Source organism: Schistocerca nitens, chromosome 10 (genome assembly GCF_023898315.1).
Source record: "Schistocerca nitens isolate TAMUIC-IGC-003100 chromosome 10, iqSchNite1.1, whole genome shotgun sequence".
In the NCBI taxonomy this organism is placed as follows: domain Eukaryota; kingdom Metazoa; phylum Arthropoda; class Insecta; order Orthoptera; family Acrididae; genus Schistocerca; species Schistocerca nitens.
In genome coordinates, this window is record NC_064623.1 from 146,328,187 (window position 1) to 146,342,284 (window position 14,098).

General features: G+C 43.3%; 1 protein-coding gene across 4 annotated transcripts in view; it reads right to left on the reverse strand.

Annotated features, from left to right (window-relative positions):
- LOC126210333 (cytochrome P450 4c21-like) overlaps window positions 1-14,098 on the reverse strand; it is a 145,700-nt gene that overhangs the window by 21,332 nt on the left and 110,270 nt on the right. For 3 of the 4 annotated variants that reach the window (XM_049939537.1, XM_049939539.1, XM_049939536.1), the window contains one exon: window positions 4,338-4,538. The exons of the other annotated variant lie outside the window; for it this stretch is intronic. In XM_049939537.1, coding sequence (XP_049795494.1) covers window positions 4,338-4,538 — 201 coding nt within the window. The remainder of the gene's footprint in view (window positions 1-4,337; window positions 4,539-14,098) is intronic. 4 annotated transcript variants of the gene reach the window in all.

A 14,098-nucleotide genomic window follows, 5' to 3' on the forward strand; every position in this document is an offset into this window, starting at 1 on the left:
ATTGTGGATGGGGCCGTAAACAGTTGCTGAGAGTTGCACAAGAAAACACACAACTTCATTTTTCTTTGAAACCAATTATTTACACATTGCCTTAAAAGATCACAATTAGACAATATATCTGAAGGCCTAGTTAAAGAAAACTTGAGATGCTTTCTGGGCTGAAGGCCCAAAACCACACCAAAACAAGAACAGCTGAAGGCCTGGCTTAGAAATCAAAAGCAATTAAAAATAGAAGGTAAAATTAAAAAAAAAGACATGCAATTGAAAACAGTTAGCGACTGAAGGCCTACACTACACTACTGAAGGACATCTATAGTTAAAACACACAAATAAACAATTTTTTCGAACCAAGAAGTTTCTTTTCAAACTTACAACAGAACGGCCAAAGGCCTAACTAAAGAAATATTAATTTATTACCTGGCTAAAGGTAAAAAATAACACATCAGACAACTAACGGCTTAGGGCCTGGATTACAAACAATTTCAGATAGAACAAATTTGAAGGAAAAAATATTTTTAAAATAAAATCAATCTTCAAAATTTTAATTTAACACGGCTGAAGGCCTTTATGTCAAATTTAAAAATAACTGAATTAATATATGGCCAAAGGCCTCTCACAAAACTTCAAACTGAAAAGAAAATCACAATCTAAAACAAACAGAACAAGTGGTGCTCAGAAGTGTTTCAAGGGTCGGCCTGAGAAGGTAGCTCAAACATAAGGTGAGGTGAGACAGGCAGCCAAGAGCTGAAGTTAAATAATCGGATGGCAAACCAAATTAGGGATGGCCCAAGGACCTCCCAACAATTTAACCACTTCTCTTCCGTCCGACCAACGGAACAACGATGGAAAATATCGGCCGAGGACGAAGATACGAACAGCACTACATCTTTAGAAATTGGCGTCTAAAAACAGCCACGGGAACAATAAGCACTCTAAGCATAATATGAACCAAACAACTTAAAAGGCTGTCGAACTACACGCCGTGCCAGACAGCATCAACACGACGAGGAAAGGCACACTGCCGAAAAACTAAGCTAACGACTGGTGCTGGTAACTGGGGCGTTAACGGCCACAGGACAGAAAATACCGCTGGTGCACTCCACTGGCAAGTAACAGTTAATTTCATAGTTAATCACAAAATAGGAAGATGGCTCCAAGATTTCTCCAGCTCCAGCACATCACACGTTGCTGCTAGCCCAGATGGCCCAGGGAGCAACAACCCACAAATGAACGAAGAGATGTCACAATAGTTGAGGTTTCATAACAGGTTAACTGATCACTCAACTTCAGCTTCCAGGTTTGGTGGACAATGAACATTGTCGCTCTCGGAGCTGGCTCCTCACGATCCGACAGCGCGTGCACGCTGCCAGCGGCCCCGGCCTGGCCTCGAGCTGTGGAGACTTCCTGGCTGCTCCGTCCCAACCGACTGACCACCACACACGCTACTTGGAAATACTAGTGGTCACACCAAAGATAGTAAGGAAGTATTAGTATCGATACGCAATGCTGCTGCCACTCATGGAGGCAAGCTAGCAACTTCGTTACACCAGTAAGTAAAGAAGTAACTAGACGGCACTCGATGTGACAAAATGCCAAAGAACAAACGGCATGAACTCGAGTCGCACACCGCTCATGAGCAAAATACGATTGTAGAGAATAACAGGCGCTCTTTCTCATTATCTAAAAAATTACTAGCAAACAGAACACAGTATGTTATTCTCAACAGAGAGAAATCTAGAGACTTGAAAGAAACTTCTGGCTCGCCACAAGAGCGCATTATAAAACCGGTACTGTTTGCAGCACATATAAACGATTTTGTAGATAGTGTTGGAACCTCATGACGTTGTGGATGCTGCTGCTTTATATAGAGACGTCACTATACTAGAAAACTCTAGCGAACAGCAAGAAGATGTGCAAAGGGTTGACATTTGGTGCAAGGATTGACAGCAGACAGTCAACCCTAGGCATATATATAAAAGCAGAAAAAAATACGATATTTCATTAAATAGTTGGGAGGATGCATATGGAGCAATTTAGAGTGCAACGAATACATAAGACTTGTTAGGGGAGAGTCAGATGCCAAACTCAGATTCACTGAAAGAACCCTAGGAACTGTAGCCTACACATATAATAGGTTAGGCTGATACTCAGCTGGGCTAATATACCCAGGAAGGTCCTCCAACAACAAGAAGTTACACTGAACTCTCTAAAACATGGTCCACATATAGGACCACAGGGACATTCTTTCATAGCCCGCCTTCTGAGAGCAGTCTTGGGAAACAGTAGGCTTAAGTGCGTGATAGGTGGATGTCGCTACATAGCACTACCGTCACTACTATCACCATCAACATCACCACCAGCATCAATGACACCACCATCACCACTATCACCACCACCAACAACAGCAACACAACACACAGAAATACAAAATCGTGCATGCTCTAAAGGCAATCTTTATGACTGTAACTTTGGTACGCAGTAGATTGTGGGTGACTGCTCATGTAGGTGCTGTTATCCAATACAACCACCAGCACCACCCTCACCATTACCACTAACAACAAGAACAACCTAAACTGTAGTGGAAAAGATGCAGTCTTCACATGGAACCTTGGTGATTTCCTATTATACACACGATTACAGCAATCTCGGCACACGGAAGTTCGTGATAGAATCCTCACTTAGAAGTTGTTATCCATTACAACTAACATGCCCTACAACAACAACCAAAATTGTAGTTCAAAATTTGTGGTCATCATACGGATTGTTGTCAGTAGCCTTGAAGTTTGCCTGGTGCCTGCTCTTGTTGGACACAGTAGATATTAACAGACATTTTAGTTTGCTGGTGCCTTACTGTCCAGCATCAACACCACAACAAAAATCGAAACAGGTCCTGCTATACAAGTAATATTTGTATTAGTCTACAGTCACAATTTTAATTTCGGCTACTGGCTACTGGTTTCCTTACACAGTACCTCCCCTGGGCATTCTCTGGGGTGCAGTCATCAGCATCACTTTCCAAGTGTATATGCTGAGGATATCTCCCAACATCGTGCTGATCCTCCTTTCACCCATTGTAGTGCAGCTACTCGACTTGTCACATGAACTCAAAAGGCTGTTGGAAGTCCCCTGCAGAAATAATGAGGCATGCTGCCTCTATAGCCATTCATAATTGCGAAGACGTAGTCAGTGCAGGATTTTCAGCATGAACTTTCGATTATGTTCCAGTAATGTTCGACGGGATTCCTGTCGGGTGATCTGGGTAACAAAATCATTCAGTTGAAGTGCTCAGGATGTTCGTCAAACCAATTATCAAAAATTGTGATCTGGTGAAACGGCGCATTGTCACGCTTAAAAATTCCATCATTGTTTGGGGACAAGTAGCCATTCATCGTCATTTCCAGTCAATTATCGATTCCGTTGGAGCAGTGGAGCCAGTTCATTACATGTTAACACAGCCAACACCATTCAGGAGCCACCACCATCTTGCACAGTGTCATGTTGACAACCTGGGTCCATTACTTCGTGGGATCTGTGCCACACTCTTACCAACTGAAATCGGGAATCATCTGACAAGGCCACTGTTTTGCTGTAGTCTTGGGTCCAACTTATAATAATACTAGCCCAGGAGAGGCACTCCGGGCAATGACATGCTCCCAGTAAAGGCACTTGCGTCGGTCGTCTGCTGTCACGGCCCGTTAACGCCAAGTTTCGCCCGACTTTCTTAGAGGATGCATTCATCGTACGTCCCATATTGATTTTTGCGGTTATTTCACACATCATTGCTCGTCTGTTAGCACTGACGACTCTATGCAAACGTCGCCGCTTTCGGTTGTTAAGTGAAGCCTGTTGGGCACTGTTTTGTCTGTGGTGAGAGCTAATGCCTGAAATTTGGTATTCTCAGCACACTCCAGACACTGTGGATCTCATGATATTGAATTCCCTAACGACTTCCGAAATGGAATGTCCATTGCGTCTAACCCCAGTCAAAGTCTGTTAATTTCCGTCGGGTGTACGTGATACTACCATTGTGTGTATGTGTACATGTAGATAAATTATCAGTTTTGTCACCCCATTGTATAGCAGTATTTGATGCATCTGACTGGGCTGACTGCATGCCAGGGAGTGGCCTGAGGATGATACATTTTATGGAAACTTGTAGCCAGTCGGCAAAATTAAAAATTGCTGTTCTAGACTGAAACATATATTATTTCCAAAGTGTACTGGCCGGTTTTCCAACCGCTAGTACGTATAGAATATGGGGTTCTACTACGTTGGTCGACATATGGAAAAGTGGCATATGTTGCGACCACACGGGCAGCCAGTGGACAGTGGCTCACCTTGATGATGCTTTCCAGCACCCTGAGTCTGCCTAGGTCTGCAAGGCTGGGGGCCCGCAGGTAGTCGTCACCCTCGCCGAAGACGTCCTTCAGCTCCTGGTGGGCTGCATCCTGCCACTCAGGGTGGAGGGCCAGCAGTGGCAGAACATAGCTGACAGTCACAGCCGTCGTCTCCGTGCCGGCTATCAGCAGATTCGCGATCTGTGAGGCATTTGAATTAGATTAGCTTGTTGGAGTGTTCATTCTGTAGGCCAACAGGAAGAAATGTTCGTTAGGGTGGGAAATCCAGAACACATTATTAGCCGAAAGCTACCGCACACAGGAACAGAGGAATATTGTCAGATGATCGAACAGTCCACGGGTACACTGCCAGTTCATAATGTTCTACTGGTACAGCGTATCGGCGCTCAGACACATCGCCGTCGTCAGGTGCGCTGGCTACTTGAGCTCCTCGAGAGCCAACCAGTATCCCCTGCCGCCGCCTCAGCTCCGTCTGCAGTCGCGGAGGCCCTAGCGTCGGCGTCAGTGGCAGCGTAGATGTAAGTTCTCTGTCCGCCCCGGTCGCCAGATCGTTTTGTTTGCCGAGTCTTCTTAATTAAACTCATTGCTTCCTAAGATTATACCCCCAATCTTGGTTGATGAGGTCGCCCCTGGTGCGAATTTCTATGGCCTCAGTCCCAGTACTTGGAAGTCTGTGCCAACATCCTGCTATGTTCATACTCCTCGCATGAATCTCGAACGAACAGTGCTCTGCGGCCGCTGACTAGTTGGGATACATTAGGCGAATGTGCCTGTGGTGTTCTCGGCAAGTATCTCCGACATTGTACATCCGTGTACTGTTAGACCAAAAAATATCCCGGGACAAACTGAACAGTCGCAATAAATCAGATGTTCAAAATTTCTTTGCAAGCTATGAGTCTGGAACTGCTAATGTACAAGTGTTGTTCAATAAATACCCTTCGAAATTTTTTTACAGCTTTTAACATATCAGGTTCGTCTGTAAGCTCATAGCATTTCTCTGTAGATTTAATAAACACAACACATACACATAGCCGAGACTTTAATCATCAATAATATATTCTCCTTCTGCCATCCCTCCACTGAACTCAAACAGAAGAATATGTCCCGAGTGTTCCGATTTTTCCACTTGGCACTCCATTTTTTACCATACGCAGCCCAATTCACTACCTCCAAACGACAAAATGACAATATGTAAACCCCAACAGCAACAGTCAACTACAAATAAAAAATTACATTCGATAAATAAACCCATAGCAACCGGAATACCAACGTATAATATAGAAGAAGATACTTTACACGCCGGCCGAAGTGGCCGCGCGGTTCTGGCGCTGCAGTCTGGAGCCGCGAGACCGCTACGGTCGCAGGTTCGAATCCTGCCTCGGGCATGGATGTGTGTGATGTCCTTAGGTTAGTTAGGTTTAACTAGTTCTAAGTTCTAGGGGACTAATGACCTCAGCAGTTGTGTCCCATAGTGCTCAGAGCCATTTGAACCCATACTTTACACGGTTCAAATTTGATGTTCCGTTTCTGCACGTGTGCGACGTGGTGAATCAGGCAGATCCCATCATTCGCGCAGACTGGCGCATCACAACTCGACAATAGGCTGTACGGCTGTCAGTGAGCATTACCTAAGTATGTGCGCAGAGAATGAGACACTTGGATATTTAAAGTTGTCCTCCATAAATGCTCACAAGAAACCCCAAGATAAAAAATGCCTCTTCATCTGAATTATTGGAGCAGTCTGACGGCAATGGAAGAGGCCTTCCTGTCATGGATCATTACAGATTATGCAACTTCGGTGCATCACATCTAGCCAGAAACGAATATGCACTAACTATAGTGGCATCTGGTGCATACACGAAAGAAGACAAAATCAACCCAGCTTCTTCTGCTGACAAAAATCATGACACTCTTCTTGGATAGTGTTGATGTCATTCACGTGGATGTGCTGGCAAAGCATCAACTATCAAACCTAAAAAACACGAAGTTCGATAACTGTCTTTCAGGTGAAAATATTAATTGAAGAGAATAAATATTTTCCTCAAAGTTTTAAAGTGTATATTATGTGAAAAATCCCTCCCTCACCCCCCCCCCCCCCCCCCCCGAGTCCTCCTTGTTTTACTATGCTTAATACAGAAGTCTGTGAGAAGACACTAAAAAACTCAAGATCGGTTTTTAGGTCTGACAGGAATCCAAAGTAAACCTTATTCCAATACTATAGTGCATGCCCATATCCGAGTGTAAGAACCTGTGAACATATGCCCAAATACTTTTTGTCTTGTACACCATCTAGCTCAGAGTTATTGCCGTGGGACTTCCCTCTCTCTCATCCACTTAGGAATTCTCTACAAGTGATACACTTTGAAGATGGTATGAGCGTAATTCACGCAGTGGAATCATGAGCTTGAGCACAAGACAATGCCCTCCCTTAACAAATGTTCCCTATCAAATACTCCTCTATCAAGTGTACTCCAATATCGACAATAGCACTGGTCCTCAGTAAGTTGATGCATCTCAGCTTCATTGTTAGATCTGATTGGAGCATTAGGCAGACTGTGTCAGGGGTTTGCCAGACGAATTTCTACACCCACTCCCGGACCACCCGCACTGTTTCTAGCAGCCCTGACATTGCTTGGTCGGTAATCATTCCGGCGCTGGTCATGACAACCGTTCCCTGGTATGCCATAGTTACGCGTAAATCGCTGCTCATTTCCATATCTCTCTACCTCTCCGGGGTGTCTCCGATTCCCTCTTGGCGGTCGGTGTCCATTAGCATCATTCGCTCTACCCGAGTTCCACGAATTGTAGCGACACACCCAACTATCGCTCACTCTGTGACTCCTGGGTGACCCGTTGCGCCGTGAGTGCATTCTGCCTCTACGGCTGCGGCTCCGCTCTCGCGGCCACTGCTCGTAGGCGCCCCGGCCATAATACGAGGTGCATTCAAGTTCTATGGCCTACGATTTTTTTTCTCGGGACTGGAAAGAGATAGAGACATGCGCTTTGTTTTAAAATGAGGCCGCGTTCATTGTCAATACGTCCCAGAGATGGCAGCACCATACGGCAGATGGAATTTCACCGCCAGCGGCGAGAATGAGAACTGTTTTAAATACTTAAAATGGCGACGTTTTCCTTACTTGAACAGCGTGAAATCACTCGTTTTCTGAATTTGCGTGGTGTGAAACCAATTGAAATTCATCGAAAGTTGAAGGAGACATGTGGTGATGGAGCTACGGATGTGTCGAAAGTGCGTTCGTGGGTGCGACAGTTTAATGAAGGCAGAACATCGTGTGACAACAAACCGAAACAACCTCAGGCTCGCACAAGCCGGTCTGACGACATGATCGAGAAACTCGAGAGAATTGTTTTGGGAATCCCCGAATGACTATTGAACAGATCGCCTCCAGAGTTGGCATTTCTGTGGGTTCTGTGCACACAATCCTGCATGACGACCTGAAAATGCGAAAAGTGTCATCCAGGTGGGTGCCACGAATGCTGACGGACGACCACATAGCTGCCCGTGTGGCATGTTGCCAAGCAATGTTGACGCACAACGACAGCATGAATGGGACTTTCTTTTCGTCGGTTGTGACAATGGATGAGACGTGGATGCCATTTTTCAATGCGCCAGTCAGCTCAATGGAAGCACAGATTCACCGCCACAAAAAAAATTTCGGGTAACCGCCAGTGCTGAAAAAATGATGGTGTCCATGTTCTGGGACAGCGAGAGCGTAATCCTTAGCCATTGCGTTCCAAAGGGCACTACGGTAACAGGTGCATCCTACAAAAATGTTTTGAAGAACAAATTCCTTCCTGCACTGCAACAAAAACGTCCGGGAAGGGCTGCGCGTGTGCCGTTTCACCAAGACAACGCACCCGCACATCGAGCTAACGTTACGCAACAGTTTCTTCGTGATAACAAGTTTGAAGTGATTCCTCATGCTCCCTACTCACCTGACCTGGCTCCTAGTGACTTTTGGCTTTTTCCAACAATGAAAGACACTCTCTGTGGCCGCACATTCACCAGCTGTGCTCCTATTGCCTCAGCGATTTTCCAGTGGTCAAACAGGCTCCTAAAGAAGCCTTCGCCGCTGCCATGGAATCATGGCGTCAGCGTTGTGAAAAATGTGTACGTCTGCAGGGCGATTACGTCGAGAAGTAACGCCAGTTTCATAGATTTCGGGTGAATAGTTAATTAGAAAAAAAATCGGAGGCCTTAGAACTTGAATGCACCTCGTAATAGGCGTTGCCGTTCGCATCACACACAAGCTCTAGGAGAAGGCTATGGCAACCCTCTACGTCTTCCTTACACCGTCCTTCAACGATAACACGCTGCAACTGCATGCAGTTGTGTGCAATTGACCTCATACATGCCGCTGGCTCACCTTCGAGGCAACCGCACATTTGTTCAATTCTGTGCGTACTTGGCCATGTCGGAGGAAGAAAGAATTCGAGTTGTTGCAACCAGGCCAGCGGGTGAATTTCCGTGGCCGAATTACAGAACACTTCAGACTTCCTCACCATCAAAAAGTGTTTGAAATCAAATTCATGATTTCCACTCCTTGGCGAACGTTCCTACGTTCCTGAGGGGACCCGTGTCGTTCCCACCTGGTATGAGAACCATGATCGTAACGATAATGAAACTCGCCGTCGTTACCGGAATCACTGTCGGAGTAATTACCCTTGTGCTCATAATGTTTTAGCTTCATGGGCCGTTACACGTTTCATGTGTAATTCTAAATGGGCCATGTGCCCACACAGTGCTTTGGTAACCCCGTCTTTTTGCGTATTTATCTCACACTGTCCGTGTTGAAATTTCATTAGCGACCGGATTTCATGTGTGTCTGCTAATGACGATGTAATCGTCTCCTAATTACAGTCAGAGTTGCCTGCTATTGTGACCGAGATTTTGGATGTCTCTTCCAGCATATTTCGGGGGGCCATGTTTGCTGTAATTGCATTCCCTCTAGACCTCGCTCACAGACCGTTAGCCACTGAACATGGGTTTCTACCTGGGACCTGATGTTGTCATGGCATTTAAAAGCAGCATTTCCTGTTCCGGACACAAGAGCCGCGTGGTCACTCTGGTATTGTTCCTCTAACGTGTGGAGATTCCCAGCGACCCTTTTTTTGTGCTCCACAACACGCTTGGTAATGACCAGCTGCCCCTCCTCTAAAGCGCTAATGCATTGGTCCATGATCTCCAGTCTATCTCCGACACCCAGTACTATATCGTTACTTAATTTTGTAATAACTTCCTCGATATGCCTCTTATTCCCTTCTGCTTGACTTTTATTACCCTCTACTAACTGTTGTAGGATAGCCTGTAACGAATTTACAATTACCAACTGGTTCGAATTTACTAAAATGGGCTCAGAACGGACAACGCTCGGACCTGCGTGTCCTTGTTTTCCTCCTGGGCAGCCTCCACGTTTTAAATTCGTCCCTGTTCAGCATTATTCATTATTGTCTGACCAGTTCTCCCGACTGCGGCTCCCTGAATGGGTACATATCTCCATCGTAGACTTAGTTACTCTGTGTTCAAAACAAAACAAAATTTAGAAATCGTTTACCTAATTTTGATACAGAAAAACTTGTTAAGGAATTAAAAATTAATTACTTTAGAGGTGTTATCCGATTTATGAATTAGCTATGCAATCAAACAATAATGAATGTGGAATTGTAAATTTAGATACATCTAATCATCCTTTTACTCACTGAATTTATTTCAAAAATTAAGATACAATATTTGTTTTTGATTTATTTTGCAGGATATATACCAAAACAACTAGTTAAGTATTTGGTACAAATGATATGTACTACAGTGTCGAGAGAATACAAAAATTCAATGAATTAATTTGTGGTCATCTGTGTTTGTTTCTTTTAAAACCATTATTAGATAATTATAAATTTAATTATATTTTGAATCAAATAAATGGATATGTTTGGAGATAAGCTGAAGTGTAAATGACAGACAATTAATAGTCAGACAAATTTAGAAAACATAAAAATTGAGTTAGAAAATAGAACCAAAAATTGAGAGTTTAATTAAACAATTCCATAAAGAATTACATGCCATTTTGAAAGCAATTGAAGTATATATTTATTCTAAAGGTATATGAATAGCAGATTTGAAGGACCTAGGAAATGGTTATGACGTAGCTAGAGAGTATTCTAACGCAACTCGGTAAATATGACAGCCTAAACAACTTACTGAAAAATTAATTAACATAAAATGTTCTACCCCTACATGAACCATAGACCTTGCCGTTGGTGGGGAGGCTTGTGTGCCTCAGCGACACATATAGCCGTACCATAGGTGCAACCACAATGGAGGGGTATCTGTTGAGATGTCAGACAAACGTATGGTTCCTGAAGAGGGCAGCAGGCTTTTCAGTAGTTGCAGGGGCAAAAGTCTGGATGATTGACTGATGTGGCCTTGTAACATTAACCAAAACAGCCTTGCTGTGCTGGTACTGCGAACGGCTGAAAGCAAGGCGAAACTAAGGCCATAATTTTTCCCAGGGGCATGCAGCTTGACTGTATGGATAAATGATGATGGCATTCTCTTGGGTAAAATATTCCGGAGGTAAAATAGTCCCCCATTCGGATCTATGGGCGGGGACTACCCAGGAGACCGTCGTTATCAGGAGAAAGAAAACTGGCGTTCTACGGATCGGAGCGTGGAATGTCAGATCCCTTAATCGGGCAGGCAGATATGAAAATTTAAAAAGGGAAATGGATAGGTTAAAGTTAGATATAGTGGGAATTAGCGAAGTTCGGTGGCAGGAGGAACAAGACTTTTGGTCAGGTGAATACAGGGTTATAAATACAAAATCAAATAGGGGTAATGCAGGAGTAGGTTTAATAATGAATAAAAAAAATATGAGTAAGCTACTACAAACAACATAGTGAACACATTATTGTGGCCAAGATAGACACGAAGCCCATGGCTGTGGCAGTAGTACAAGTCTATATGCCAATTAGCTCTGCAGATGACGAAGAAATTGAAGAAATGTATGATGAGATAAAAGAAATTATTCAGATACTGAAGGGAGACGAAAATTTAATAGTCATGGGTGACTGGAATTCGATAGTAGGAAAAGGAAGAGAAGGAAACGTAGTATGTGAATATGGATTGGGGCTACGAAATGAAAGAGGAAGCCGCCTGGTAGAATTTCGCACAGAGCATAACTTAATCATAGCTAACACTTGGTTCAAGTATCATAAAAGGAGGTTCTATACATGGAAGAAGCCTGGAGATACTGACAGGTTTCAGATAGTTTATATAATGGTAAGACAGAGATTTAGGAACCAGGTTTTAAATTGTAAGTCATTTCCAGCGGCAGATGCGGACTCTGACCACAATCTATTGGTTATGAAATGTAGATTAAAACTGAAGAAACTGCAAAAAAGGCGGGAATTTGTGGAGATGGGACCTGGCTAAACTGAAAGAACCAGAGGTTGTAGAGAGTTTCAGGAAGAGCATTAAGGAACAATTGACAAGAATAGGGGAAAGAAATACAGTAGAAGAAGAATGGATGGCTTTGAGGGATGAAGTGGCGAAGGCAGCAGAGGATCAAGTAGGTAAAAAGACGAGGGCTAGTAGAAATCCTTGGGTAACAGAAGAAATACTGAATTTAATTGATGAAAGGAGAAAATATAAAAATGCAGTAAATGAAGCAGGCAAAAAGAGATACAAACGTCTCAAAAATGAGATCGACAGGAAGTGCAAAATGGCTAAGCAGGGATGGATAGAGGACAAATGTAAGGATGTAGAGGCTTATCTCACTAGGGGTAAGATAGATACTGCCTACAGGAAAATTAAAGAGACCTTTGGAGATAAGAGAACCACTTGTATGAACATCAAGAGCTCAGATGGAAACCCAGTTCTAAGCAAAGAAGGGAAGGCAGAAAGGTGGAAGGAGTATATAGAGGGTCTATACAAGGGCGATGTACTTGAGGACAATATTATGGAAATGGAAGAGGATGTAGATGAAGAAGAAATGGGAGTCGAAACAAGGTCCCAGGAGTAGACAGCATTCCATTAGAACTACTGACAGCCTTGGGAGAGCCAGTCCTGACAAAACTCTACCATCTGGTGAGCAAAATGTATGAGACAGGCGAAATACCCTCAGACTTCAAGAAGAATATAATAATTCCAATCCCAAAGAAAGCAGGCGTTGACATATGTGAAAATTGCCGAAGTATCAGTTTGTTAACATCGAGTATAGATTTAAATGTCAGGAAGACGTTTCTGAAAGTATTTGTATGGAGTGTAGCAATGTATGGAAGTGAAATATGGACGATAAATAGTTTGGACAAGAAGTGAATAGAAGCCTTTGAAATGTGGTGCTACAGAAGAACGCTGAAGATTAGATGGGTAGATCATGTAACTAATGAGGAAGTATTGAATAGCATTTGGGGCGAAGAGGAGTTTGTGGCACAACTTGACAAGAAGTAGGGATCGGTTGGTAGGACATGTTCTGAGGCATCAAGGGATCACCAATTTAATATTGGAGGGCAGCGTGGAGGGTGAAAATCGTAGAGGGAGACCAAAAGATGAATACACTAAACAGATTCAGAAGGATGTAGGCTGCAGTACGTATTGAGAGATGTAGAAGCTTGCACAGGATAGAGTAGCATGGAGAGCTGCATCAAACCAGTCTCACGACTGAAGATCACAACAACAACAAGCAGTAGGTCAAGAAAAATTAAAGTTGGTCATGAATTATCTTAAAATAAATTTTCACAAAGGTTATCTGGTTGTAATAGTGGAAGACCTGAACAAGATAAAGCATTTTGTATTACAAAGTATGAAAGTAAAGCTTACAAATTAGTGAAACATATGCTTAATGTTTATTTTGGTGTACACAGAGTAGATGAAAAAGTAAACAAGCTTCGATGCATGAGGTGTTAAGCTTATTGTGCGATAATTCTCGCACTTGTCAGCTCTTGCCGTCTTCGGAATTGTGTGGATGATGCTTTTCCGAAAGTCAGATGGTATGTCGCCAGACTCATATGTTCTACACACCAACATGAATAGTCATTTTGTTGCCACTTCCCCCAATGATTTTAGAAATTCTGATGGAATTTTATCTATCCCTTCTGCCTTATTTGACCGTAAGTCCTCCAAAGCTCTTTTAAATTCCGATTCTAATACTGGATCCCCTAAATCGACTGTTTCTTCTTCTATCACATCAGACAAATCTTCACCCTCATAGAGGCTTTCAATGTATTCTTTCCACCCATCTGCTCTCTCCTCTGCATTTAACAGTGGAATTCCCGTTGCACTCTTAAAGTTACCACCGTTGCTTTTAATGTCACCAAAGGTTGTTTTGACTTTCCTGTATGCTGAGTCTGTCCTTCCGACAATCATATCTTTTTCGATGTCTGTACATTTTTCCTGCAGCCATTTCGTCTTAGCTTCCCTCCACATCCTATTTATTTCATTCCTCAGCGACTTGTATTTCTGTATTCCTGATTTTCCCGGAACATGTTTGTAATTCCTCTTTTCATCAATCGACTGAAGTATTTCTTCCGTTACCCATGGTTTCTTCGCAGCTACCTTCTTTGTACCTATGTTTTCCTTTCCAACTTCTGTGATGGCCCTTTTTAGAGATGTCAGTTCCTCTTCAACTGCACTGCCTACTGCGCTATTCCTTATTGCTGTATCTATAGCGTTAGAGAACTTCAAATGTATCTCGTCATTCCTTAGTACTTCCGTATCCCACTTCTTT